Below are 27063 nucleotides of genomic sequence, written 5' to 3' on the forward strand. Positions count from 1 at the left end.
GGGAAATATGAGAACAACACTTGAGATTGATGTATTGTATGTGCTAGAGGGATTCCTGTTTAAGCTGTTTGCTGGAATTTTCTCCATCTCACTGCTAACTGGGGAAAACGAAGCTGATTTGAGGGAACTTGGAAGATCCAGAAGCGCTATTTATATTGTGCTTATCGTCGAACTTCTTTCCCTGATAACTGAGGGAATTGGAGACACAGATTTGAGCTCATAAGTTTCTATGACATATGAATGGTAATTTAGTTGAGATAGAAAAAGAAGGATAAAGTAACTGGAAAATACAAGTTATATCTAAAATTACTAGGAATGAAACCTCATTTATTCTTAAATAATCATAGACGATTTCTTTTCAAGATCTCCTAGTCTTTGGCTGAATGATCTAGGATTATTAATTTGTAAAGATGTCATCATGTGGTGATGCATTTCGGAGCAATTTGTGGTACACTGGGTGTTAAAGGACGAATCATACAGTGATAGTGTGAAATGTATAGTTTCACCTACATCACCTCAGTTTCCACCTAACTGTCTGTGAAAAGCGTGGCCTGCACGGACATGGCTATGAATGATGTAGCGAACCTTTTGCTTAACAATTTTTGTTGGGGAAGAGTATTACCATTCTTCTTGATTAACCATTTTATTTTATTTTTAATAAATCTGAGGGTTACTTAAAAGCTAATTTTTTTTCCATGGATATTGCATATTCATTTTTTTTTGGTATAAGCTTGTCTTCCCTCCCGACCCTCGCTCCTCACCCAAGAAATAGTAATGACAAGAAAAGAAGTGAGAAAAGGTCAGGTAGTTGTGGTCCAGGTATTGATATCCTATGCACGTCAAGATACAGTCTGAGAATCCAAATTATCAGTTTCTAAATTCCATTGCTTACTCAGTGTAAAAGAATCTGTATGTTCTGTTGAATTCTTACTTATTAACGTTTACGAAGTCCCCAGCAATTACGATGAATTTACATTTGACCGTCACTGTGTCAAACATTTGTATATTTATGTAGGTGTGCGTGTATATGTATATTAGACTACTGCAGTGTGATCTTTCTCCAGCATTTCCCCTTTTGGCTCATGTGTCATCCATGTAAACACAAGGGCACACTGGTTAAAGGGTCAATCCCAATATTTGTAATTTGCTAAAATCTTAAATGTACTTTTACAGGAAAATCTGCGCATGCTGTTGACGGAAAGAAAAATCTTTTGAGAACAACTTCCCCCAGGTCTCCTGTTGCTAGCGCTAGTGCCTTTGAAAGTGGGGAAGCATCAGATGACGAAGATAATGTGACTGACAATGCTAAGGTCGATACTAGATATTTGCACACAAATGGGAATGCTTTAAGTCTTTTATGGGCTTTAAGTATGCATTCATATTAAAGCTCTCTCTCTTTCTCTCCTTGCCGCTTTCCATGGGCGTGCAATTAAAACTAGTGTTTTCCATTTACTCTTTTGTGGCACTTTGTTCATCCCAGGATTTAGTGGTTTGTACCAAAAAGAAGTTTGAATGATCCCTGGTAATGAATTAGAATTTTACCTATTTGCAGGGCACTGGGGGCGAAAACCCATATGAGAGTTTTAATGTTAATGCTAACGGAGAGCAAATGTCTGTTGTTGCTTCAAGTATGATCCGTTCTCATAGTGTTTCTGGTGATTTGCATGGTATTCAGCCTCACCCTATTGCGGCTGACATTCTGAGAAAAGAGCCAGAGCATGAAAGTTTTGCCCGACTCAATATTACTCCAATTGGTATTAATTTTGGTTCATTTTTTGTGAATGTAGTTAATTGTTTTCAATGTGTTTCTCTTGGCCTCAGTAAATTTTAATTTCACTGAAGGTAATTGAAAGTTTAGGGAGTTATCTAGAAAACTGTAATTCTTCTGTTTTCTATTTAGAGGTTCCATCACATGATGAAGCAGAAGTATATGTGATTCTTCAAGAATTCCTGGAAATGCGAAAAAGGTATGTGTTCCAAGAGGCAATTGCTCCATGGGAGAAAGAAGTTATATCTGAACCTGGTACTCCGAAGCCTAACCCAGACCCATTCTTCTACATTCCTGAAGGAAAGTCTGATGTGAGTTATCCTTTTCTTTGTAAGTATTTCGTTAGTCAAGACTAAGATCTCTCAATTTACCCTCCTTTGTCATTAATATATTCTGATATGCTGCAGCATTACTTTGAAATGCAAGATGGGGTTATTCATGTTTACCCTTGTAGAGACTGTAAGGGTATTCTTCATATTATCTTTATTTCTGTTTTGTTTTTTCGAGAACACCCACTCTGGCTGGATCCTTAGGCACATCTGCTTAATTTTTGCAGCAAAGGAAGAGCTTTTCCCTGTTGCCGACGCTACTACATTTTTCACTGATCTTCATCACATGCTTCGAGTCATTGCAGCAGGAAATGCTAGAACTTTATGCCATCATCGGCTTAATCTTCTAGAACAAGTAAATATGTCTAGACTATAGATTGATGATTATAACCAGTCTACACTGTTATTTGAATTACTAATAATTAATTGCCTGATTGTCTGACTTCTTTTTTAAATGTGTTTGTACCTATTCAGAAATTCAAGCTTCATTTGATGCTAAATGCGGATAGGGAGTTTCTTGCCCAGAAAAGTGCTCCACATCGAGACTTCTATAATGTCAGGAAAGTTGATACACATGTACATCACTCAGCATGCATGAACCAGAAACATCTATTAACGTTTATAAAGTCAAAGTTGAGGAAAGAACCAGATGAGGTGATCAGTTTATTTCTGTAGTTTGCAGGAACTTTTGCTGTTTATGTTGCATAAACTCTTCCTTTGTTAAGATTTGACAACAGTTTTATTTCTTTGTTTTCTGTTTTGTCTTTTGTTTTTTGTTTTTTGTTGTTTTGTGTGTGCATGTGTAGATGCCAACCTCCACACTTTTTGATTGGGGGCGGGCACGCTTCATCAAAAGGGTTGCCATCAAATGCAGAAGTTTATATGATATGCATTATGTTATTCTCTTTTGAATTTTGATTACAGAAAGTATTCACTGCAGCCTTATAAAATTAAAAATTCTAACTTCATTCAGGTTGTCATATTTCGAGATGGGACATATTTGACCTTGAAAGAAGTTTTTGAGAGTCTTGATTTAACTGGGTAATACTATAACTATAGCTATTGCTAATAATTGAATTTTGTTGGCTATATTTTGGAGTATATAATCTCTTTTTATATTCGTCTGAGCAGGCATGACCTCAACGTGGACCTTTTGGATGTTCATGCAGACAAGAGTACATTTCATCGCTTTGACAAGTTCAATCTGAAGTACAATCCGTGTGGTCAAAGTAGGCTTAGAGAGATATTCTTAAAGCAGGATAATTTGATTCAAGGTAACTTCTCTAACAGAATGGATGCCATTGTTTCCTTCGAACTACAGTGGTAGAAAACTTTATAGTTTTGGAGAATCTATTTACATAATTGATTTCTATTTGAAGATTCTACTTCAAACAAGGGTTTTGTAAAATATCATTGGATCGTGGATTAAGTTAAATTCTTAATTAACTCTACCCACAACCTAGTAGTTTCAGATGCAGAAGACATTCTTTTTGGATTCTAGTTTGCCATTCTCTGCAATATAAATGTGTTCTTTTCCTGGCTTGTGTGTCTTCTGTATGATCCTCTACGTTAGCATAATCTTGTTGTTGAAGACAAAATGAGTTGGAATTTTACAGACTGTTTATAGTAACCTGCAAATACTGATTATATAATTAGAGAACTGTAATGATTTTGCTTAAGAGGATACCCCTTTGTTAGTTTTGTGCAGAATCGTATTGTTCAGTTTTCAAACAAATAAAATGCCAGGTTTTACTAAAAGACAGAAGTTGGGGCTTGGGTCAATGTGGATAGTTTGGTTTGGAAGGAGGGTGAGATTGCTTGAAAATATCATATATCAATAAGGGTTGATCTTACATATGGGGTAAAAGATTGCCACCTGTGGATTAATTAAATAGTGGAGGATGGATCAAAGACATATAGATGAGTAACTTATGATAGGTGCTATCTAAATGTTACAACTGTCACTTGGGATGTTGATATATTGTATATGTGAATTATGATTTAGATCATCTTATTTTAAAAAGAAAGGATATTTTATTTTCATGTGATTTTTTGTTCTGTTGCATTGAATAGGTCGCTTCCTTGCTGAGCTGACAAAAGAAGTGTTTTCTGACCTTGATGCCTGTAAATATCAGGTTCTTTCTTGAATCCTTACATGCTATACATTTGTTTTGAAAATATAAACTCATTCAATTTGTTGTTATCTGCTCCTTTAACATATTGCAACAGTAAATTCCTCAATTTCTCATCACCCATTCTGTAAGCATGTTCAATTCTTGATTTCAATTTGTCTTACCATAAAAGGCATGTGAAGGTAGTTTTTTAAAACTGCTCTTCTTAGTCATGGTGGGGCCCTAATTTCTCTGTAGACTTGTGGTATTCTGTAAAGAGATGTTCTACCTAAGTCTTCATTTTCAGTCAGTGCTGATGAAACCATTTTGAAGAGTAGGTGTTTCTGTTTGAGTTTGGTTTGTGTTTTGATATCATCCTTTGGTTAGAAGCTGTTCAGGCTATTGGGTGGATCAGCCATAATTACTCGCATTTTCAAACTTTTGAATGCTAGTAAAAGGTTCCTGGAAAAGCAATCTCCTTTGTTTTTCTGACCAAAAAAGCAATCAATTATTACTTCCATTGTGTGTAAACAAATTTTCATTTCTTGATTGTGGTTTTCTTTTAATACTTCTTTTGACATGGGCATAGATTTTTGCCCTTGTATGTCTTCCTGTGCCTGATTTGTTCACAGATGGCCGAATATCGAATATCAATATATGGTAGGAAGCAAAGTGAGTGGGACCAACTGGCAAGCTGGATAGTGAACAATGAGCTGTACAGTGAGAATGTTGTTTGGTTAATTCAGGTATTCTCTTGCTACATTTTCGATCTCTGAACAGTCTGTCTTTCAAAATCATGCCGTAGAATTATTCCCTATTTATCAATTCAGATGGTCTTTAATGCTTGCATTGTCATGTTTTCTTTGTGCATGAATATCTCTCCTTTTTCAGCGCCCATAATGTTGGCATCATGGATTTCAACTTCACATCATGTAATTCATATAGGCATGGTGCACCCATTTGGTATGAAGTTTTCAGGGTCAATGTTTCATTATGTCTGAATTTATGCCCTTGATATTCCTCTTAAGTGCTCTGCACCTAAACTGTTCGGGAATTTCCATCTGTCTCAATTTGCTTAAGCAGTTGTGTTTGTGATTGACATTAGTTCTTTTTAATTTTTTTCCTTCAGCTTCCACGATTGTATAATGTCTACAAAGAACTGGGTATAGTGGCATCATTCCAGAACATTCTTGACAATATCTTTATTCCATTATTTGAAGTTACTGTGGACCCAGATTCCCATCCTCAGTTGCATGTTTTCTTGAAAAAGGTAAAGCATTCACATATAATATGACTTGTTATAAGTTTATGGTAGTTTTATTGTCAAGGCTGACACTAGGATTCTGTTCATTGTTGAATGACCTGTGAACGTATGAAACATCCTAAAAAGTGAATGGCTTCAATGATGGCTTTAGACAAGTTGACTTCACAGCTAGCTTTGCTTGGTGCTACTAACATGAGGCATCCTAAATGAGTGAATTAGTACTTCTGACTTTGCGATATTGTTAATTGTGACTTTTGTTATGTTTTATTGGTTGTGTTTTTTCCTTGAACAATGAAGTATCCATCATTTGACCATGTATTTATTTAATTGCATTTTCCCCTTGCACTTGTAGGTTGTCGGGCTGGATTTGGTTGATGATGAAAGTAAGCCTGAAAGACGACCAACTAAGCACATGCCTACACCTGCTCAATGGACCAATGCTTTTAATCCAGCATATTCGTACTATGTGTACTACTGTTATGCAAATCTATACACCTTAAATAAGGTCTGTAACTTTTCGCCCGAACAACTTTCATATATGTGTATCTATCTTTAAGTGTTCAGCTATTCACTCCTTCCTGGCCACCACCCAGTTAAAAATAAGAAGGGGCTAAGAATTACAAACAGAAAAATCAGAATGGATAGCTCCCTTCCTAATATCTATTAATGTAGTTATAAAGCATAATTGCATATTGTCATTAATATCATTCATTTATCAGTTTCTTCTGATTGAGTAGTTCTTGTTTGAGGGTTTTCCCACTAAATATATTACTCGCCCTACTCAAGTGACCACAGACTCATTTGCATTCCCTCCCCCCCCCCCCCCCCAAAAAAGATAACTCGTTTATTGATTTTCATAACTTAGTTTTGGTATACCCATTGATCTGATACGCTTATTTCTCAGCTTCGTGAATCAAAGGGAATGACAACAATCAAATTCCGCCCTCATTGTGGAGAGGTAATTATTAGTATATTTTCTTTGTTTGGACAGTGTTGCATGGCTACATTATATGATACATCATCATATTATATACAGGCTGGTGATATCGACCACCTAGCTGCAGCCTTCCTCACTGCTCATAACATTGCACATGGAATTAATTTGAGGAAATCTCCTGTGCTTCAGTACTTGTATTACCTAGCTCAGGTTTGGCCTTTTTTCAACCGATTACTTGGTTTGGGTTTTTGCATTTTGGCAGTAACTGATTGGTTGTGGTGTTTTCTTTGTTATCAGATTGGGTTGGCTATGTCTCCTTTGAGTAATAACTCCCTATTTTTAGACTACCATCGGAATCCCTTTCCAACATTCTTCTCACGGGGTCTGAATGTTTCACTTTCTACTGATGATCCACTTCAAATTCACTTAACGAAAGAACCATTGGTTGAGGAATATAGCATAGCTTCTTCTGTGAGACACTGAGTTCTCTATCTCCCTCCTTGCATGGCATACAAACGAACAATACTTACAATGTTTACAATTTTTTGCATCTACAGGTGTGGAAATTGAGCTCTTGCGATTTATGTGAGATTGCCCGTAATTCAGTGTATCAATCTGGTTTCTCCCATGCCTTAAAGGTGCGCCTTTTATCCTGAATCTTCTATGAATAAAATCTTCTATCCCAAGGCATAACTAGTGCCTCCCTCCCTTTCATTAAAACCTGGGGTCGAGGCTTTAGTATTTTCAAGAGAATAGATGTTTTTTTAGTTGATTAAATTTTAGTGTTTATCCTCCTAACATTACAATCAAACGATTTGAGTAACACAAGAAAAGTAGGCTACTCTGGTTAGTTGCTGGCTTTAACGCTCATGTGAACATGTGGTGTCTTTCAGGTTTGAATGCATACTAAATTTTTGTTAGGTTGGATTGTCTGTTTGTCCATGTTGAAGAGATTATGGTGTAGCGAACCAAAGAGTTGATAGTTGAAGTAATTGGAAGTTGTACTTTTGCTTGATGACTGTACGTAATCCATAGATGCAGACTGATGGGTCAGTTCATTATTTTCAGTCACATTGGATTGGCAAGGAGTATTACGAAAAGGGGCCTAATGGAAACGACATTCACAAAACTAATGTTCCTCACATTCGGATAGAATTCCGAGACACGGTATGGATTTGATAATGCTTGGCCATATCTAACTATTTATCTATCTTTTTTTTGCCAACTTCCCACGTTATTTGGTTTAATAATTTGCACTATATTCTCCTTCAAACAACGCTGAAACAAGTTATCTAAAGAAAAAGGGGTGCGTGTGTTTGGTAAACTACATTAGTGAAGCAAAATTTAAAGATCCATTATTATTGTTGCATATATTTCAAAAACACATCACATGATCTCAGTCAATTGTGAAGCAGCTTCATGTGATTTCTGTCCTTGCAGATTTGGAGAGGAGAGATGCAACAGGTTCACTTAGGAAAGGCCATCGCCTCCGAAATAGCCGTATAATATGCCTAGAGACACGTGCTCCGTCCTTGCTTCGAGCAACCCCAACTTTTGAACAGGTCATATATCCATGCTTCCCTTTGGACCAACTAGAGACACCGTTCCAAGGAATTTTCTTTCCTATTTTTTTTTTGGGCGAACACAGATTTCAAAATCTTTATTATCAAGTTTTTCAATGAAAATATAACTTATTAATTTAGTAAAACCAGATCTAGTTTGACATTTAAATTGGTTTTAAATATAAGACTGAAATTCACTTTGTTTCTTATATTTATTCATTTTTTTCAATAATTCTTATAGTAGTTACATATGTTAAATGTTTTATCAAATAATAGTTTAACCTAATACATATGATTAGTATGGGTATTATAGAGAAGATGACATATTTATTACAAATAATTAGCTTAACAAATTTCGTTAATTTACTCAAATTAATTAATTAGTTCTCATATTAAGGATAAGAGGCAGTTCTTGGAATGTGGTCTATATTAAGCATTCTTTTATTCGTGTATTTGTTTACCTGGATCGTTTAGTATTGTCAGTTTCCAAGTTGATCCGAAGTTGATTGAATCTGTTCTGGGTTATAGCTTTACAGGTCTAAATTGAGCTCCCGGTCGTCAGCATCAAAAGAGATGACGAAATTCAGATAACCCCATCCAAGTTAACAGTTGTGTCTGATACAAACATACACACACCAAGGCTGAAGAATTTATGGCACTTCTCGGAGGACATGGCCACCCGCGAGAACACCGTACTAAATCAATCGTCCAACTCCCACAGCTACAAGGCAATTTAGCGTAGCGAGATATTTTGGGCTTGGTGATCAAAATAAATTGATCTCATAATAATTACACGCGTTGAATAGATAGCTCTGAAAAATTTTGATCCCATATTTATTACAATCGATGTACAGTAATTTCTCTTTAGTTATGAGCACAGTAACCACAACAATAATAAGGGTGACAGTACGACTTCCTCTGATTATTTGTTTCTGCGTTTCCGTAAAAATATTGCGGGAAATAACTCAAAAATACATTTCTCAATTGAAAAACCAAACAGGTCATTTAACCCACATAGGATGATTTTGTGCTGACTCACGATGAATTATGGACGAGAAGGACAAAATTATAAATGATAGAAAGATTAAGTACTAATTTTCAAAAGTAAAAAATTCAGGAACTAAGTCAAAATTTTAAAAAGCAAAAGATAATTTTTCTTAAAAATAATGCATGAAGTTTGTCTCTTTTTTTTCCTGAATTATGACGCATGATCACATGTTTAGAGAAGCCAACAAATATGCTCAACTGGCTTGTTCATTATATGCTCATAATAATAGACGCAGATATGAGGACCATGTCGAAACCAACAACTGAATGTAGAAATGTTATGAGCCATGATCTGTCAAATAAGCTTACAGGCGGAGTGATTTGTTGGGTTATCTTTTTCTTAAGGCTGTTGCCTTTCCCTCATATTCCAAAGAAAGAAAGTGTACTTTTGCATTAAGTAATTATATCCAATGGAAAAAGGGCAAAAAGTGATTCTCAATTAAAATGTAGGCTCTCACTACGCGTAACATCTAGTAAATTCACCACAAGATCTCTCACAATAAAACAAGGCCAATACAATGGTGAATATGACAATTCCGATACCATTGGATCTCCAGATCCACATGAGTAACAAGATCTTTACATTTAATCTTTATTATATCTCAAAATTTTGAAGTATAATGGCAACATCTAAAAACATTTTTCATCAAGCAAGTTGCTTATTTGAAACTCAGTTCTCTAGAAGCACCTCAAAGGGAAAAGAAGCCGGTATATCATGAGGCCACGTTTTCAGAGTGGTACAGGTTTGGAAGTTATTTTCGGTACTTCTTGACCTCTTTAATTATACCATCAGTAAGAGAATCAACATCATTGTTCTTCCCAAAGAATTTTACAAACTGCATGTTAGGCCCCATCAAGTACCTGAATAGAAATCCCATGTTATAAAAGATTAATATTCAACAAAAATCATCCTACTAAGAGGCATACATTACTGGATCATACAATTAATTATGGAGAAAAATAGTAGAACACTAGGTCTAGAACCATCAGCAGTTAAGAATAGGTGATACAGGAAAGACTTTCATTTTTAATAACAAAAATATCAAACTTTTACTCGTGATATAAAGCGTGGGCATTTAATTATGTAAAATGTGATCCAGCATACGTTAAAGTTAGGAATAATACATACATAACTATGGAGTGATCAACGAGATAATCTGAGTCTTCCTCTGTTGTCTTCATGTAATAAACACGATAAGCACGTGCAACATTTTTTATTTCATCTGAGCTACCAGTTAATCCAATCAACTTTGGATGAAATTCTGACATATACAATTAAGACAAAATATTAGAAAAAACAAGCATAACTAACCAATCTTATTTACTTATTCTTCTTTTAGCTTCCTTTATACGCAACTTTATAAAATGTATTGTATGACGTATGACCCAAGTACCTTTGACATATTCACGTACTTGTTCAACAGTATCCCTCTCAGGGTCAACTGAAATGAAAACCGGTACAATTTCAATTCCAGATTTCTTCTCTGCAGGAAATAATAAGAGACAAATATAATTATCATCAGGTCCGCATCACAGGATCACAACTAAAGCGAAGGTTCATGCCAGCACATAAGATAGAAACTCACAAATCATTGCAATGCCACACTTTGAGTAGATTTAACATCTCATTGTCATCAAATAGAAATGTTGGCAAGTCACAACTTACTTATTTTATCAACTGCAGCAGCTAGTTTTTGCAGTTCATCTGGACAGATATCTGGGCAGTGAGTAAAGCCAAAATATATAAGTGTCCAATTTCCAAGAAGTCCTTTTCAGTTACACGCTTCCCATCATGGTTGATCAGATTGAATGGACCCCCAATGGCAGCTTTCCCAGCAGAAGGTCCTTCCTTAACTGCCTTTGAAGCATTGTTTATTTCTACATTAAAGAAAGTTAAATTTAAACAAGGAACAACAATAAAAGAAATTAATCCATGATTCTTCAAACACTCACAGTATGTATGGCACACAATCAACTAAAAGAAATTTTAAGAAAATGGAAAATGCACTGATCTAATTATTTTTCAACCAGTGTGCCATGTTCCAAGAAAGAAGGATGCTTTTTGCAGATAACAAATAATCTGCAGCTGTGCAAGGACATGCATACTGTACATAAAAGGGGCAATCCAAGGTTAATTATGTCATATACAGCGTAGCTGCAACAGTCAGCGCACCTCAAGGTTTAGCATCATAGTGATCTTGCAAGTTAAAGAATGAAGTTTATTTTAAAGCAGGGACAGAGACACAACTTAACTCCAACTTTTTAATCGTTAGAATAAAAGATAATAGGAGATGTTCTTTCATTTATTGTAGACAGTGTAGTATGTTGCAAGAACACAGTCATAGCATGATTGGTGTTTATGAGCCATAATGACTAAGGCTCCTCCTATTTGTATATATTGCCTTTCTCAGATGAATACAATTAAGCAATTTAATTATATGTCCTTCATCAATGAATGGTATTTTGCATAATTTTCTCCCTACTAAATCTGTAGGAGCGCACATGACAAAACCGAAAGGCATTAAGAAGGGAGGACACGTCTGTGCTGAATAACCATTTCCAGCTGTAACTAAAAACACTTTCCAGCTCAACTGGGAGGAAGCATGCATTTCATAAAGCAATATTTCTTTCTACCTACTTGCACGCTACATCTATTTATTCAATATTTTATGAAGTGATCCTCATTACAAACTTAAGGCAGAGTTACTTGGGAAACATTTGCATTGTACAGAGTACAGACATTCATTTTAAATTTCCCCATCAGCCCATCCAATTAAATCCAAACTTTTCAATCCATGTTGCAGCAGCCCACAAAATACAAACACAATCAAAGAAAGGAAAAGTAAGTCAAGCTAAACAACGATTAAAAATGCTTTGTTAAAGTTTTTTGACATTTAATAGAGATGTATGTCAACATAGTTCACTTCCACAGTCATAACTAGAAAACACTCAACTCACCATAGTAATCTACCTTCAATGTGACGCTTCTTTTCCCTATCATAGTAGTAGATCAGCCCAGCTCCAGTGGCAACCAGTAAAAGAAAGCTCAACCATGAAACAGGCTGCAAATCACAACGTAACCAGCTCATAAGTGCCCTAAATCGGTTTATCCCAATTCCCAAATGCATAAGTTGTAGATTGTTCAAAGTCCGGGAGTGGTTTGTTATTATATGAAAAATAAAACACTATATAATCGCCCAAATAAATGATATCCAACAAATGGAAGATGGCATGAAAGAGCCATACTCCAGTTCTAACACATTAGGAAAGTGGTCACAGAATTAAGATTCATACAATACCTGCATTAGAATAACATACTTTCGCAATAGAAATCAAATCCCCCGGTTTTCAATTGGGTCATGACAGAAAAAAAGCATGAAGAATTAGAGGAATAGATACTTACTCCTCCACGTACGGGCTTTCCAGCATCCGCCTTCTGATTCGATTCCCCAGATTCTTTTCCTTGGTCAGAATTATCTTTCGCGGAGCTATTGGATGATGAGTTTTCTTGATTGGCATTACCAGCCGCAGTACTGGATAAAAATCTCTGACATAACACCAAATATCCGTTACCATAACCTTGAGGTCCAACCTACGATTACGAGATAAAGAGAGATTCATAGCCAATAAATACAACTAAACTGAAATAATACACGTCAAAGAAGAACGACTCGGCCAAGAACGAAAGAAGAGAACTTGATATTCCTCCTAGTAATCAAAATAAAGTTTTTCAACAGGAATTTATCAATGAATAGAGAAAATCAAACCAGCTGATGGAGTGGGAGATTCGAAGAATGAAGATGCCTGGGAGATGGAGATGGCGGTGTGATGAAAGCGTAGTGGATCTGCTCTGGTGAAGAATCTGCGAATAGAGAATGCGACCAACGCAGCGAAATTGGTTGGACTTGCTCGATATTATAGTCGCCATCAGTTGTACTCTGCTTTGGAGTTTGGACAAACAAGAAGTCGAACTCTTTGCGTAACAAAACACCACCTTAAACCTCAGGCCTCGAAGACAGAAAGGGTTTAACATAATTCGACGGGCACCGGCCACCAGGTTGGCGGTGTTGGACTTGGAAGGTGTTTGACAAATACCAAACTATATTTTAAAAAAATATTTTTACAGTTTACAAAATAAACATGTATAAGAATTTATTTTATTTACAGAAAAAATATTTTGAAACTATAGTTTGGAGGTTGCCAAACCCCTCTTAGTAGTAGTATCTTGCTATTTATTTTGATATACTCCTTATCTTCTTAATATAAGATTAATTGAAGGTAATTTTAATTCTAAATATAAAGCTTATTTTTTTATATTATATAATTCTTTTTAAATTATTTCCTATTAAATAATTAAATACCACAATAATAGTTATTACTCATTAATAATATATCTATGTATTTTATAAAGTGAGTAAGGACTTATTACCAGTGTAAAAAAAAAACCGGACCGGACCGGCCGGTTCAACCGTAAATCGGTGAACCGGTCAGTGGTCCGGTCGGTTCATAAGCTAACCGGGGACCGGTTTCAAACCGGATTGAACCGGTCAAACGGTGGAAAACCGGTCTTAAAAACCAGTATGAACCGGTATTGAACCGTTTTAAATAAATATATTGATATTTATCCTATTTTTTCTCATTTAACTCCTAATATCTCAATTATTATAGATTTAAATGAATTTTGATGATGAGTTTGGCATCAATAACTATTAATTTTAGTTATGGAAAAATTATAAAGATCAAAATCTCAATATTGTTGTACTTTATTATTATTACAATCAAATCTTATTGTATTTCTTATATTTTGTTATTAGTAATTATTATTATTGTTATATTTTGTCATTTTTAATTAAATTAAATTATTTTAATATGACCGGTTTGATCCCGAGTTGACCCCGGTCTGACCCATTAACCCTTGAACCACTACCTCAACCGGTTTAGTGTCCGGTCCGGTTTTTGTTCCTTGCTTATTACTCATTAATTGCACGTATACATGCATTCTACCTTTTTATATTTTTAATAAAATAATTAAAATATTTTTTGAAATGTCAGTTTTTTAAAGAAGTTTTAACTGAGAGTATTTTAGAAAACATATGCCATATTTATGATTATTATCTAATTTAACTAATTTTTTTTAATTTAATCAAAATAGTTAAATATGTCCTATATTAATGACAAGAAGAGTATTATTTTTTGAAAGAATTACAATGAGATTAAAAAAATATAAATTAAGTTTTAAAATTTATCGTTTTTTATCATTATGGGTAGCTTAGGTCAGTAATTATTCTTTTGGAACTTAATTATAATTCTCCCTTTTTTTTTTTCTCAATTTGATAAATTTTTATGAAGCTACTATTATTATTGCTATATTATATAATTACTATATTGATTAATCATATACTACCTCCGGTCCTATAAATGAAGTCTTATAATTAGAACCAAAGTAATAAATACTTTATCAGAAAAAAAATAATATAAAACATTTTTTAATAACTCCACAATTTTTTGAAGATCATTTTTAAAGAAGATGGTTGTTTAATCATCTTCTACTCCCCTTTTATTTTCATCTAATTGCTTTCTTTTTTAAAAGAGAGCCATTGTGATTTATAACCTCATTGATGAGGTTAAATTTCAACTTGACCAAACTTATATTTCATATAACATTTAATGCTCAATATTATTATTACCATTTAATTTTTGTTTATAAATCTCACCAGTTTTATATTAGAATATTTGTCATTCTAGTTATTAGAGCATAAATGATGATAATATTGAATTTTAATGAAAAAAACTCGATGTTATCGGTTTAATTTGAATTTGAGTAAGCTTTATAGCAAAGGAATGTCTTTAAACACATCTTCAGACCTCAAATGTGACTGAGCTGAGATTCGCATTTATTTAGATTCGAGTTTCTAACCTCTTCTTTGATAATTGGAACTGGAACAAGATACACAACGGAACTTCAGATACATAAAGGAATCACTCAGGCATATCCTTCTTCCGAACTTCTAATATACCCATGAAACTTCTTTCTCAGATGACAAAACAAGGCAGCATGAACTACTTCCTGGTGAGTTGGAGGATCACAAGAAATAAGCAACCCAAACTTAAATTAAAAGGGAAAAAAAAAAAAAATAGAGATGGCGAGGAAGGCTTGTCTGTCTCCACCAGCACAATCCGAGGCAGAGGTTAAGGAAGTTGTCGTTCCATCTTCACCACCTACTGCTTCTTAAACGACTGGCAGTACCCCCAAAAAAAAAAAAAATCATTATTAAACGGGTCTGTGCAAGGTTTGAAAATAAAAAGAAGCTCTATGTAACAGCAAAACTCACAAAATATAGTTTTTACCCTTAACGCAATTCTCCAATATTAGTACATAGACAATATGGTTTTTCACTTCTCAGAATAACGAATCTTTTGTACATTAGTTGTTACTAGACAAAAGAACCAACATGTTCCTTGACAAAGTAAATCAGAAGTCTAGGCAATATATAATATAAAATAGCAATATATAAGCTACCTCCATATCTTTAGAGACGTCCTTGAACAGCTCAGCTACACCCTCCTTCATTTGAGTTCCTGTTAGAATACAAAGAATTTGCATTTGAGTTAATACAACTGGCGAAAAACCAACAAGGGTCGGTATTTTGCTATTACTTGTACCTTTACTTGCAACATCCTCGATTTTCTTTGACGTCCTCACAGCAAATCTCTGAAATGCAGGGCTAAGAATCCACAAATAAACATCAACATGAGACGAAGTAAGAAGTAATACTAATTAATTACCAACTTGCCGTATAAAACCGGAATAAGAATTCCATAATCCAGATTGCAATGAGGAATATATAGTTATAGTTGCCCCGATATGCCTTTATAGCATCACATAGCACACAACACAATCAAGCTAAGAAGCAAAATGCTTAATAATGCTCAACATTGCAGAAGTGGAAGGGAGCATGGGAGTGGAGACTACCAAAACCATGCCATACAGGTGCTATTTAGATACCGTTCTGTTGGCGTTCGACAGCCAACTCGTGTAACCAAACACAAACTAGACCCATTTTTTGAAGTATCTGTTCTTTGTTGTACAATAGATATCAACACATAGCATTTGTTTCTAGAACTGGCTCCATGATTAGCTTTGTCAAACACCTGGAAATGCTTATCAACTTCAGCCCATAAATACTCGTCATGAAAAGAGAAAAAAAATCTCAAACTCTAAACTGCAGTGGGAGAAGCATTACACTGCAGATAACTACAGAATTTCAGACTCTTACGCTTCAGGAAACAAGCTTGCCATGTACATTCAGTCCTGACAGCCTAAACGTGAAGCTTCAGTCAACAAGGTGATTGTTAAAACAAGCTTTTCACAAGTATTTATTTCCAAGACTGGCTCCCCTGATTAGCTTCTCAAACACCATACCAACTATAGCCCGTAAAAAAATATTCTCAAATTCTATACTGCAGTGAATGAAACATTACACTGCAAATAACTAGAAAATTTTGAGAATCTTTTGCTTCAGGTGGCAAGCTTGTCAGGTATGATCAGTCCTGACAGCTCAATCACGAAGCTCCAGTCCACAAGCTGATTGTAAAAACCAGCTTTCCATTGTTTCCGAGACTAGGTCCATGATTAGCTTTGTCAAACCACCAGACATGCATGCCAACTTCAGCACCACAATGCTCACCATGAAGGAAAAAATATTCTCAACTCTATACTGCAGTGATGAAGCATTCCACTGCAGATAACTAGAGAAATTGAGACTCTTTTGCTTCAGGGAGCAAGCTTGTCAGGTACAGTCAGTCCTGACAGCCTAAACGTGAAGCTTCAATCAACTATCTGTTAAAACAAGCTTTTGACAAATATTTAAGCTCAATCATGAAGCTTCAGTCCACAAGCTGAATGTAAAAACAAGTCTTCCATTGTTTCCGAGACTGGGTCCATGATTAGCTTTGTCAAGCCAGTGGACATGCATGCCAACTTCGGCCCCTAATTACTCACCACGAAGGAAAAAAAATTCTCAAACCCTATACAGCAGTGAATGAAGCATTACACTGGAGATAACTAGAGAAATTGAGACTCTTTCGCTTGAGGGAGCAAGCTTGTCAGGTAGAGTCAGTCCTGACAGCCTAAACGTGAAGCTTCAGTCAACAAGCTGTAAATACAAAGCTTTCCACAAACATTTATTTCCACGACTGGCTCCATGATTAGCTATCCCGGGCACTTGGAAATGCATGCCCACTTCTGCCCCTAAATACTCACCACGAAAGAGAAAGTATTCCCAAAGTCTATACTGCAGTGAACGAAGCACTAAACTGGAGATAACTAGACAATTTGAGACTATTTTGCTCCAGGGAGGGAGCTTGTCAGTCAGTCCTGACAGCCTAAATGTGAAGCATCAGTCAACAAGCTGATTGTAAAATCAAAGCCTTCCACGAATATTTATTTCCAAGACTGGCTCCATGATTAGCTTGCTCAAGCAACTGGAAATGCATACTAACCTCATCGCTTGAATACTCACCATGAAGGAAAAAAGATTTTCTCAAACTCTACACTGCAGTGAATGAAGCAGTGCATTACACTGCAGATAACTAGAGAATTTGAGACTCGTGCTTCAGGGAGCAAGCTTGTCAGGTACAGTCAGTCCTGAAAGCCTAATTCTGAAGCTTCCATCAACGATATTCGTGAAGCTTCCATCAATGAACTGATTGTAAAAAACAAACATCCCACGCAACAACGCTTGATAACTGTGGGCAGGAAGATCTCTGTGGTCTTGCAAGTCTCCAGAGACATATTGGCAACGTTTACAAGAAAGCAGTAGTCAAGAGCTTGGAAAAGGATAACGTTACAACATATTAAAGCATGATTTATTGATTGATCACTAATTTTTTCCCCAAAAAAAAAAAAAACACAGACATATACCACATCCATTCTAAGACATGCTTCATGGCTCAGCTATCAAAAACTTGGAAACACGTACCAACTTCAGTCTTAGAATATTCAACATGAAACCGGGGAAAGTGTCCAAACATCATATATTGCCATGAATGAAATGTTATACTGCCAGTGTAATTTAAATAATTTCAAAAAATGAAATTGAGATCATTGTTAGCCTGAAAAATCAATGCGAAGGTCAGTGATTAAAGTGAACAAAGCTATCAGGTCAGGTAATGGTTCGTCCTAACTTAAGAGCCCCAAAAGTTAAGCTCCAGCCAATTGAAACATCCGATGATCACGTAAAATAACAATCTTACAACAAAGACATGTTGGAATCAACAACAGACCCATAAATTCAAGCACAACGTGAATTGAATCCACCTTGTTAACTTTCTGGCGATTAGAATATTATCATAAAAAACTTATAACACCTGGTGAAAGTACAAATTATCTCCGTGTCATGAAAAACCTATGATGGCAAGAGAATCCCATGAAGTCCCTCATCTTACAAACCAATCAAGTCTCTATTGGCATCACACAACTTCGCAGTTTCATGGTTACTCGCTAAATGGAGACGAACCAATTTCAAAGAAGCTTAGAATAATTTAAAATAAAAAAAAACGTGCGTATCAAGCAAAACGAAATTAAGAATTGGATGGACTGGTACCTGTTAGCAAGACTGTTGACCACCAATTCATTTACCACGTAGGAGATGACCCTGTGCATAAAATTCCCACCACCAGCCATGTTTGCCTCGCTTCAATTTACAGTTTCGATAAAATCAGAGAAATAAGGGAACGACTTTATAGCAGGAAAGCGGGGAGACACAAACTTGTGCACGAAGAGATCGATTGTCCCGGAATTTTATTCGCTGCGTATAAAGCGCTAGGAATCACAGTAATCAGCTGAGAACCTCCAACAGGGATCGCAGAATCGATTGGACTGATAAATGGCAGAAGGCGCTGAAGAAAGGCTGCAGAATTGGCGGTCACAGACACAGAAACTAGAAGCTTCCCGAAGTTAGAGTTGGGGGATCGTGTTCGCAAGTTACTTCTTTAAAAAAATTGCAATAACGTCCCAATTAAATATAAAAATGTATCTTAAAATTATTAAATTGTTTTAAAATTTTAAGAGATTTTATTATAATAAATTTTATTTATTTAATTACTGATTTGTTTTTATTTTTTTTAAGTTTGTATTGATAACTGAAAAAGCAATTATTGATAATTTAAGATATAAAAATTGACAACTATTACGGCAAGTATTGACAACATATTTTTTCGGCACATCACAATATGTGAGTTATCAATACCTGCCGTGACAATTGTTAATCCTCACACTTTAAATTATCAATAACTACTCTTATAATTGTCAATACAAACTTAAAAAAAATAAGGATAATTTGGTAATTAAACAAATAAATTTTCTTGCAATAAAATTATTGGGACTTCTGAATAATTTGATTATTTAAAAGAATTTTTTGTATTTAATTCTCTTAAATAGAACTTTGGTGCAATTTTCCCTACTTCTTTTTGTTGCTCGGCCATGTCAGCAGGCTTACTTTTTTTTAATTCAAGATAGTATTAAAACTAACATGTATATTCTTCTCGTCTTATTTATAAAGTACTTTGAATATATTTTATACGTATCAAGAAAAATTTTAATCTGCAATAATTTTTTATTAAAATATAATTTTTTTTAAATTTTTTCTTATTTAATATATACATCTTTTAAAAATAATAAATATCTAGGATAAAATAGTATATTTGTGTTAAAAATTTAATAAAATGACTTGTTAATAGGACTAAAAGAATTTCTTCAATCCTATAAATAAGACTAGAGGTGTATTACACAGTACACACCTGCAATCATTGTCTTTTTACTAAAATATTTCTAAGAACGTATTATACTTACTACTTAATTACTATTAATACAAACTGGGATGTATTATACTCCTCCGGTCCTTATTATAAGACCCAATTTGACTTTTTATTTGGTCCTAATTATAAGACCCAATCCATTTTGTCTCTTATATTTATGCATTTTTTTTCAAGATAATCCTTCTAATAATGATAGTTTTAGCCAATATACTTAATTAGTAAGGATATTTTAGGAACGACAACACTTATTTATTATAAATAACCAACTTAACTTACTTCCTTAATTTTCTCAAATAAGTCAATTGGGTCTTATAATTAGGACCGGAGGAGTATATATTTATAGATAGAGGAGTAGAAGCAACTTAACATTTTTGACCTGGCCCGAAGCAGATTAATTAATTAAATAAGTTAAAAATTTTTTTATAGAAATGTGACTCATATGTGTATATTAAACGGAATCTAAATTATTCCTAAAAAACTGAATATATACTTACTTATATTTCACTCATAAAATATATCTAATATTTGATTTTTTTTTTTATAATAAACCATCCAACATCTCATGTTATTAATCAGTCCGCTGACAAAACAAAAAACAATATCAGTCAGTCCCAATTTAATTTGGATCAGACCCTAACTAGAAGAAGGTATCACTATTTTAATCTGGATAGGCCTTATTAGGATATCAACGAATCCGCATTCCCCACTCAATATTCGATGAGCAGGGTTTACGGATGAGAAACCTCCTCCTCCTCCCTTTTTCATAAAATTTTTACATCATTTTTATTTATTTGGATTAACTTGTATTTAGGATCTTAGAATATTTTTTAATAACACTCAATATTCCAAGCTCATTAATTTTTAGTATATTAGACTTTTTTTTTCAATTAGTGAATGTTATTAGAAAAATACTTTAGGGTGTTGAATGCATTAAAAATTAATTTATAATAGTGGGTATTACAAGAAAAATACTTCAAGATATTAGATAGAGTAAAAAAATAATTAATTTGAGATGCTGAGTGTTGGTGAAAGAATACGTCAACATGCTAGATGCACTAAAATTAATTAACTTAGAATACTGGGTCCTGTTGTAAAAATATTTCAAAATATTGGATGTACTAAAAAAATAATTAATTTATAATACTTGGTGGTACTGAAAAAATATTTCAAATTGCTGAATGTACTAAAAATTAATTAATTAGGATACTGAGTGTTACTGAAAAATATTTCAGAATTTAGATGTATTAAATATTAATTAATTTGAGATACTCGTTTCTACTGTAAAAATATAGTGGATGTATTAAAAATCAATTGATTTAAAATATGGGAAATCGCAAATAAAGACCGTGGAATATACAAAATCGCAATTTGGGTCCTTGAATTTATATAATGCTTGTCAGAGACCCGGTCCCAAATAAGAATTATGAAATGTTGATTAAAAGTCAAAAATACCCTTCTGCTTCTCCTTGTCTTTTTTTCATCTTATCCTCTCCTTCTCTTTCCTTTTCTTCTCCTCTATCCTTCTCTCCGTGCTTCTTTTTCCTCCTCCTCATCTCATTCCCCTTCCTTCTCCTTCTTCTCCAGTCCCACTTCCTTGTCCTTAACCCCATCTCCCCCAACTTCTCTCATTCTCTCTTTTCCCTCTGTCATCTTCTTTGTTCCTTCTCCCAAAGCAAGTGAATAACAGGACTTAGAAGAAGGATGCCAAGGGAAACAATAATTAAGCTCAACAAGACTCCCGTTGGATATTGTTGAAGCCTAGCTTCAGTAGGGAATTGGGTTCCAGTTTGTCACCGAGTTCTGCGTTGAAGTCGAAGATGGTTGCAGCGACGACGGCAAGTGTGCGATGATTGCTTGGTGCTCAGACAACGCCCAACAAATCTGGATTTTTATTCTTCATTTCTATTTTAATTTTCAGCTTCTGTTCATAATTAAAAAACAAGTTTGATAAGTTGTTGAAAATAACAAGTTGACAAGTTCTGATACCCAATTCACGACAAGTTTAGTAATACGAATAACAAGTTTAGTAAGGAAAATAACAACTTCTGATAAGCAATTCATAGAAATTCGAGTTTCTGTGTTAAAATGACAGCATTTTCAGATTTCTTTAGCAGATGACAAGTTCTGATACACAATTCATGACAAGTTCAGTAAGGCGAATGACAACTTCTGATAAGCAATTCATAGAAATTTGAGTTTCTCTGTTAAAATGACAGGTTCCCATTAGGTTTTCATACTTTTTTTGTTAAAATGACTGAATTTCCACATTGATTTATGAAAATGACTGGTTCACAATAGAAAATGACAAGTTTCCACAAGATTTTCATACTTTTTTTTCCTAGAAATACAGTTTGTACATTTCTGACAGCAACCACTTCTGATAAACACGAAATGACAAGTTCACAATGAAAAATGACAAGTTAAGTATGGCAAATGACAAGTTCCCATAACGTTTTCATACATTTTCATACTTTTTCTGCTGGAATTACAATTTGCACATTTCTGACAGCACCAACTTCTGATAATTGCAAAAAAGCTCTAAATTGTAGAAATCAAGTATGATGATTGTATTTCGGTGGATAAATCGATCAAGGTGTGGGATGTGAGAAACAAACGAGCCTTAAATACAGTGCTAAATGAATAAAGTTCTCACCTTATATGTAGAATTTGATGGTTTCTTGTTCATATGATATGACAATTTACATTTGGGATTTCATGGTTGAGGATGCACTTGTGAGTGGATATGATCATCATAGTGCATTTGCCGCTGGTGTTGATATGAGCATGCTTCTTGAGGGGCTTATGAGAGTTCTGGTGCTATAGTTTTATACATTAGGAGGAAATGAGAGGTGAAATTGATGATAAAAGATGTTAATCAGAAGTGGTTACTGTCAGAAATCTACACATTGTTATTTCAGCAAAAAAATTTACAATTGTATGAAAACGTGATGGGAACTTGTCATTTTACATACTTAACTTATCATTCGCTATTATGGGCTTGTAATTTACTGTTTATCAGAAGTGTTTGTTGCCAGAAATCTGCACATTGTTATTTTAATAGAAAAATTTACAATTGTATGGAAATGTTATGGAACTTGTCATTTTACATACTTAACTTGTCATTCGCTATTGTAGACTTGTCATTTACTGTTTATCAAAAGTGGTTGCTATCAGCAATGTGCAAATTGTGATCCTAGCAGAAAAAGTATGAAAATGTATGAAAACATTATGAAAACTTGTCATTTGCCATACTTAACTTGTCATTTTTCATTATGAACTTGTTATTTCGTGTTTATCAAAAGTAGGTGCTGTTAGAAATGTGAAAATTATAATTCTAACAGAAAAAAGTATGAAAACATTATGGAAACTTGTCATTTACCATACTTGTCATTTTTCATTATAAACTTGTCATTTCATATTTATCAGAAGTTGTTGCTATCAGAAATATGCAAATTGCAATTCCAGCCAAAAATAGTATGAAAATGTATGAAAATCTTATGGAAACTTGTCATTTTCTATTGTGAACCTGTCATTTGATAAATCAATGTGAAAATCCAATCATTTTAACAGAAAAAGTATGAAAACCTAATGAGAACCTGTCATTTTAACATAGAAACTCAAATTTCTATAAATTGCTTATCAGAAGTTGTCATTCGCCTTATTAAACTTGTCATTCGCCTTACTGAACTTGTCATGAATTGTGTATCATAACTTGTCATCTACTAAAGAAATATAAAAATGCTGTCATCTTAACACAGAAACTCGAATTTCTATGAATTGCTTATCAGAAATTGTTATTTGCCTTCCTAAACTTATTATTCGCATTACTGAACTTGTCGTGAAGTGGGTATCAGAACTTGTCAATTTGTTATTTTCAACAACTTATCAAACTTGGTTCAGACATCACCATATTACTGTCAAAACAAACAAGAAATTGCATTGACTTTTTATAAGATTCAAAGTCTAAAATGCTTTCTAAGAATTCTAGCATAGCATCTATCAACGTAAAACAATAAAGAAGCACCTCAAAGAGAGTCTTTAGCTCAGAATCTTCAACATTGCTATTAATGTTTCTAACAAAAATTGTTCTAGAAGAATGTTCAACAAAAGAAAGTTTCCCTTTAAAACGTCCGAAGCAACTAGGATCTTTATCTGGACCATTGGCCCCTTTTCCTATAGTTAGATGTTCATCGCCTTCCAGTTCCATACCTCCACCACTGCCAAACAGATCAAAATCTTCCAGGTTATCACCAGTTTTGGTAAATTATTGAAACTCGAGTCATCAAAAACACCAGAAGATGGACCATCTTCATCAGGAAGGAGATTTCTAATGGTGTTAGCCTCAATTTCTTCAAGAGATTTGTATGGTTCATCATCAAGAAGAGGGAGACGAGTCGGAGAGTGAAGAAAGAGGGAGATGACTTGGAAAGTGAAGAAAGATAAAGTTAGGGCATGTAGACAAGGGACTGCAAAAAAGCAGAAGGGCGTTTTTGTCTTTGACCTAACATTTCATAATTCCTATTTGGGACCGGGTCTCTGACAGCAATTATATAAATTCAAGAACCCAAATCACAATTTTATATATTCCACAGTCTTTATTTGCAATTTTCCCTTAAAATATTGAGTGCTGCTATAAAATGTTTCAGGAGATTAAATACACTTAATCTAGGTAAAACGAATAAAAAAATAAAAATTATTTTAAAAAAAAGCGAAAAAAAGAGAGAGAGGGGCACCGTGTGGGGGATGAGCATGCGGACTCATCTACTCCTGTCCAGTTTTTGGCACACTCTGGGATTGAATCTACTTTTATTATCCTTTTCTTTTTTTTAAATAGGAAGGAAGGATTTCATTAATGCAAAATTTGTACAAAAGCAGAGGAGGTTAAGAACATTCACAAAAGGAAATCTATAGGTAGTACAGCTCTGTACAGTGGGGTTAACGGTAACTCTAATGTGAGTCAAAATTCCTTCTGTTGTATAAAATTCATATGCAAAAATGCAATGATCGCGAACTTCCCAAAGCTTGCAACGAACAATACAAAAACCAATTTTCCAAGAGATGTCCAGTTTTGAGTTGAGCAGCATCTTCTCCATCCAAGACACTAAGTTGTGACCAAAGAAGTCAATTCGCAGATCATGGGGCAAGGTCTTTAAAGACATGATCAGTGTCTTCTGTTCCAAACATGTTAAGACATAGGAAGCTTCCATAATTGTGTCCAAATATGTTTTGCATTGTTCCATTTTGGGGCTTCTAATGCTCAATAAGCTGATCTAATTGTGAATTTTCCCGTTGATGTTAGGTTCCAAGAGCACAAAGGTTCTTTTGGATTTCTATCCAAAGTAGCTTCAGATATCTCCTGCAAAATATTCTGAGGTAGAAGATGGTGACATAAGTTCCAATTCCAACAACCATTTTCATCGACGTAGTCTGATATTGTCTTAGAGAGATTAGCGTCACTAATAGGAGCAGCAGAAGAAATGTGCTTCAAAGGGCCATAATCATTAATCCAATAGTTTGACTAGAATTTCATTTTTGTACCATCACCCGGATTCCATTTAATGTGAAAATAAGTATCTGCCGAAGTTTGGACAGATTTCGCCAAAAATAAGAGCACCATGACCGAGACATGAAATATGTCTTACAATCAATATCAATTCTCAATATATTAACGACAGGAAGAGTATTGTGAATGAGCTTACATGGAAAAGCATTGTTCTGGGATTCAAGATTCAGCAACCCACAACCATTTTTTAACGTTTGGCAAAGCTCACTCCATTTAACTAGGCTAATTCCTCGATGATCATATGAATAACTTCATATGAACTTTCTAATAATTTTCTCAATATCATGGCAACACGTTGTAGGGAGCAAAGTTCTTTGCATAGTGTAGAAAGGTATGGAAGCTAAGATTGATTTGGCCAGTGTAATTCGACTAGCATGGTGTAGAAAGCTCCTCCATGTGTAAGAGTTGGAGAGTTGATGTTGGTTATATATATAAGACTTATTTCATATGTTTATCAATTTTTTTTCAACTTAACCTTATTGATATTCCTCAAGTAATAATTAAATAGGAAAGGGAGATAAGTAATTAATGAAGATTTTTAGGGTATTTTAGAAAAAACATATCAAGTTAATTAATTTAACTAATATCATTAATCTATTTAAATTAATTTATTTGGTCTTATATTAAGGACCAGAGGAGTACCTTGCTTAAACGAGAGTAGAGAAGGTAAAGGCTAAAGAGAAAGGGGCAACAGAACTTATGGAAGTGTTTAAAGATTGGGGTAAAAATTTTTTTTTTAAAAAAAACTAGTTTTAAAACAACCATGCATTTCATTGAATTAAAGCTTCTTGCTTCAAATTAGTGATGCTATTGTCGTTCAAAATGATGAGCATCTAAAGCTCATCACGTGATGAGTATAGAAACTGAATCCATTACTAATAGTTGTCAATAATTAGTAGAGAGCAATTGTTCCATTAGTATCTAGTTAGCATTCGGTTCGTTTCGTTTAGCCTTGATGAGTCATTTACATTAAGATATTGCATATAAAATACTCAGTTCTCCATTTCTCCCTCTCATTTCTCTAAAACCTCTAAAACCTCGCATGCTATCACAACTTTAGTACGTCTACCTATGGCTATGCTCCCATTCCCCCTTAATCCCCCTACAAATTTTTAGTTCTTGAAAGCGAAAAGAATGGCAATCTCGTTTCTTTCAATCATCCAGTTTCTTCCAAACTTGATGATCATAATTTCCTCATCTAGAAACAGGAAATAGAATCTGCTGTTAGAGGTTACGGCCTATTCCATTTTCTTGAGACCAAATCTCCAGCGTGATTCAAGACATCTGAAGATCTTATTCCAAGAGTTATTTGCCCTGAGCATACACTCTAGTACATGCAAAATCAATTGATTCTTTCGTGGCTCCAATCCGCCATTTTGGACTCAATGCTTCCTCAAATGGTCGGCAACTCAACCTCTAGTGCTGCTTGGAAATGCATCCACAGGTTCTTTCATGCAAACAGTTGTGCACGGATCTATTAGTATGAAAAACAACTTGATATGATATAAATAATTACGAAAGAGTACATTGGTCATTTGGGGTATTATGCTTACCCCTCTTTGTCACTTCCATTATTTCGTCATTTCTACATGAGTATTTTAATTGAATGTATGCATGGCTAATAATTAAGTCATAATGGTATTCTAAATCTTGTTTTGAAATTT

General features: G+C 34.4%; 3 protein-coding genes and 1 long non-coding RNA gene across 4 annotated transcripts; 2 read left to right on the forward strand and 2 right to left on the reverse strand.

Moving 5' to 3' along the window:
- Positions 1-410: 410 nt before the first annotated feature.
- On the forward strand, positions 411-7308 carry LOC114717569 (AMP deaminase-like). The gene is made up of 19 exons (XM_028902769.1): positions 411-448; positions 731-819; positions 1174-1310; positions 1553-1754; positions 1901-2079; positions 2176-2227; positions 2325-2452; positions 2572-2751; positions 3071-3138; positions 3229-3371; positions 4171-4232; positions 4841-4954; positions 5338-5478; positions 5825-5977; positions 6377-6430; positions 6509-6619; positions 6707-6880; positions 6967-7047; positions 7303-7308. The coding sequence occupies exons 1-19, from the start codon at positions 411-413 to the stop codon at positions 7306-7308; spliced, it is 2112 nt and encodes a 703-aa protein (XP_028758602.1).
- Positions 7309-7481: 173 nt separating this feature from the next.
- On the forward strand, positions 7482-8853 carry LOC114717612 (uncharacterized). Its single transcript, XR_003737728.1, has 3 exons — positions 7482-7576; positions 7850-7971; positions 8500-8853. It is a non-coding gene; the product is annotated as an uncharacterized LOC114717612 (long non-coding RNA).
- Positions 8854-9520: 667 nt separating this feature from the next.
- On the reverse strand, positions 9521-13927 carry LOC114717573 (protein SCO1 homolog 1, mitochondrial-like). Its single transcript, XM_028902783.1, is given in 9 exon segments — positions 9521-9879; positions 10148-10280; positions 10413-10502; positions 10685-10783; positions 10786-10896; positions 11990-12080; positions 12422-12565; positions 12786-12880; positions 13924-13927. Coding segments are annotated over 9 exon segments (876 nt in total). The 3' UTR covers positions 9521-9770.
- A 949-nt stretch (positions 13928-14876) lies between these two features.
- LOC114717603 (uncharacterized) lies at positions 14877-26977 on the reverse strand. The gene is made up of 5 exons (XM_028902815.1): positions 26966-26977; positions 18624-18713; positions 15682-15743; positions 15539-15597; positions 14877-15266 (listed from the first exon to the last, which is right to left on the reverse strand). The coding sequence occupies exons 2-5, from the start codon at positions 18701-18703 to the stop codon at positions 15231-15233; spliced, it is 237 nt and encodes a 78-aa protein (XP_028758648.1). The 5' UTR covers positions 18704-18713; positions 26966-26977; the 3' UTR covers positions 14877-15230.
- Positions 26978-27063: the final 86 nt, after the last annotated feature.

The sequence above is a fragment of the Neltuma alba genome, unplaced genomic scaffold, assembly GCF_004799145.2.
Source record: "Neltuma alba isolate B1F8T4 unplaced genomic scaffold, ASM479914v2 tig00002135_pilon, whole genome shotgun sequence".
Lineage (NCBI taxonomy): Eukaryota > Viridiplantae > Streptophyta > Magnoliopsida > Fabales > Fabaceae > Neltuma > Neltuma alba.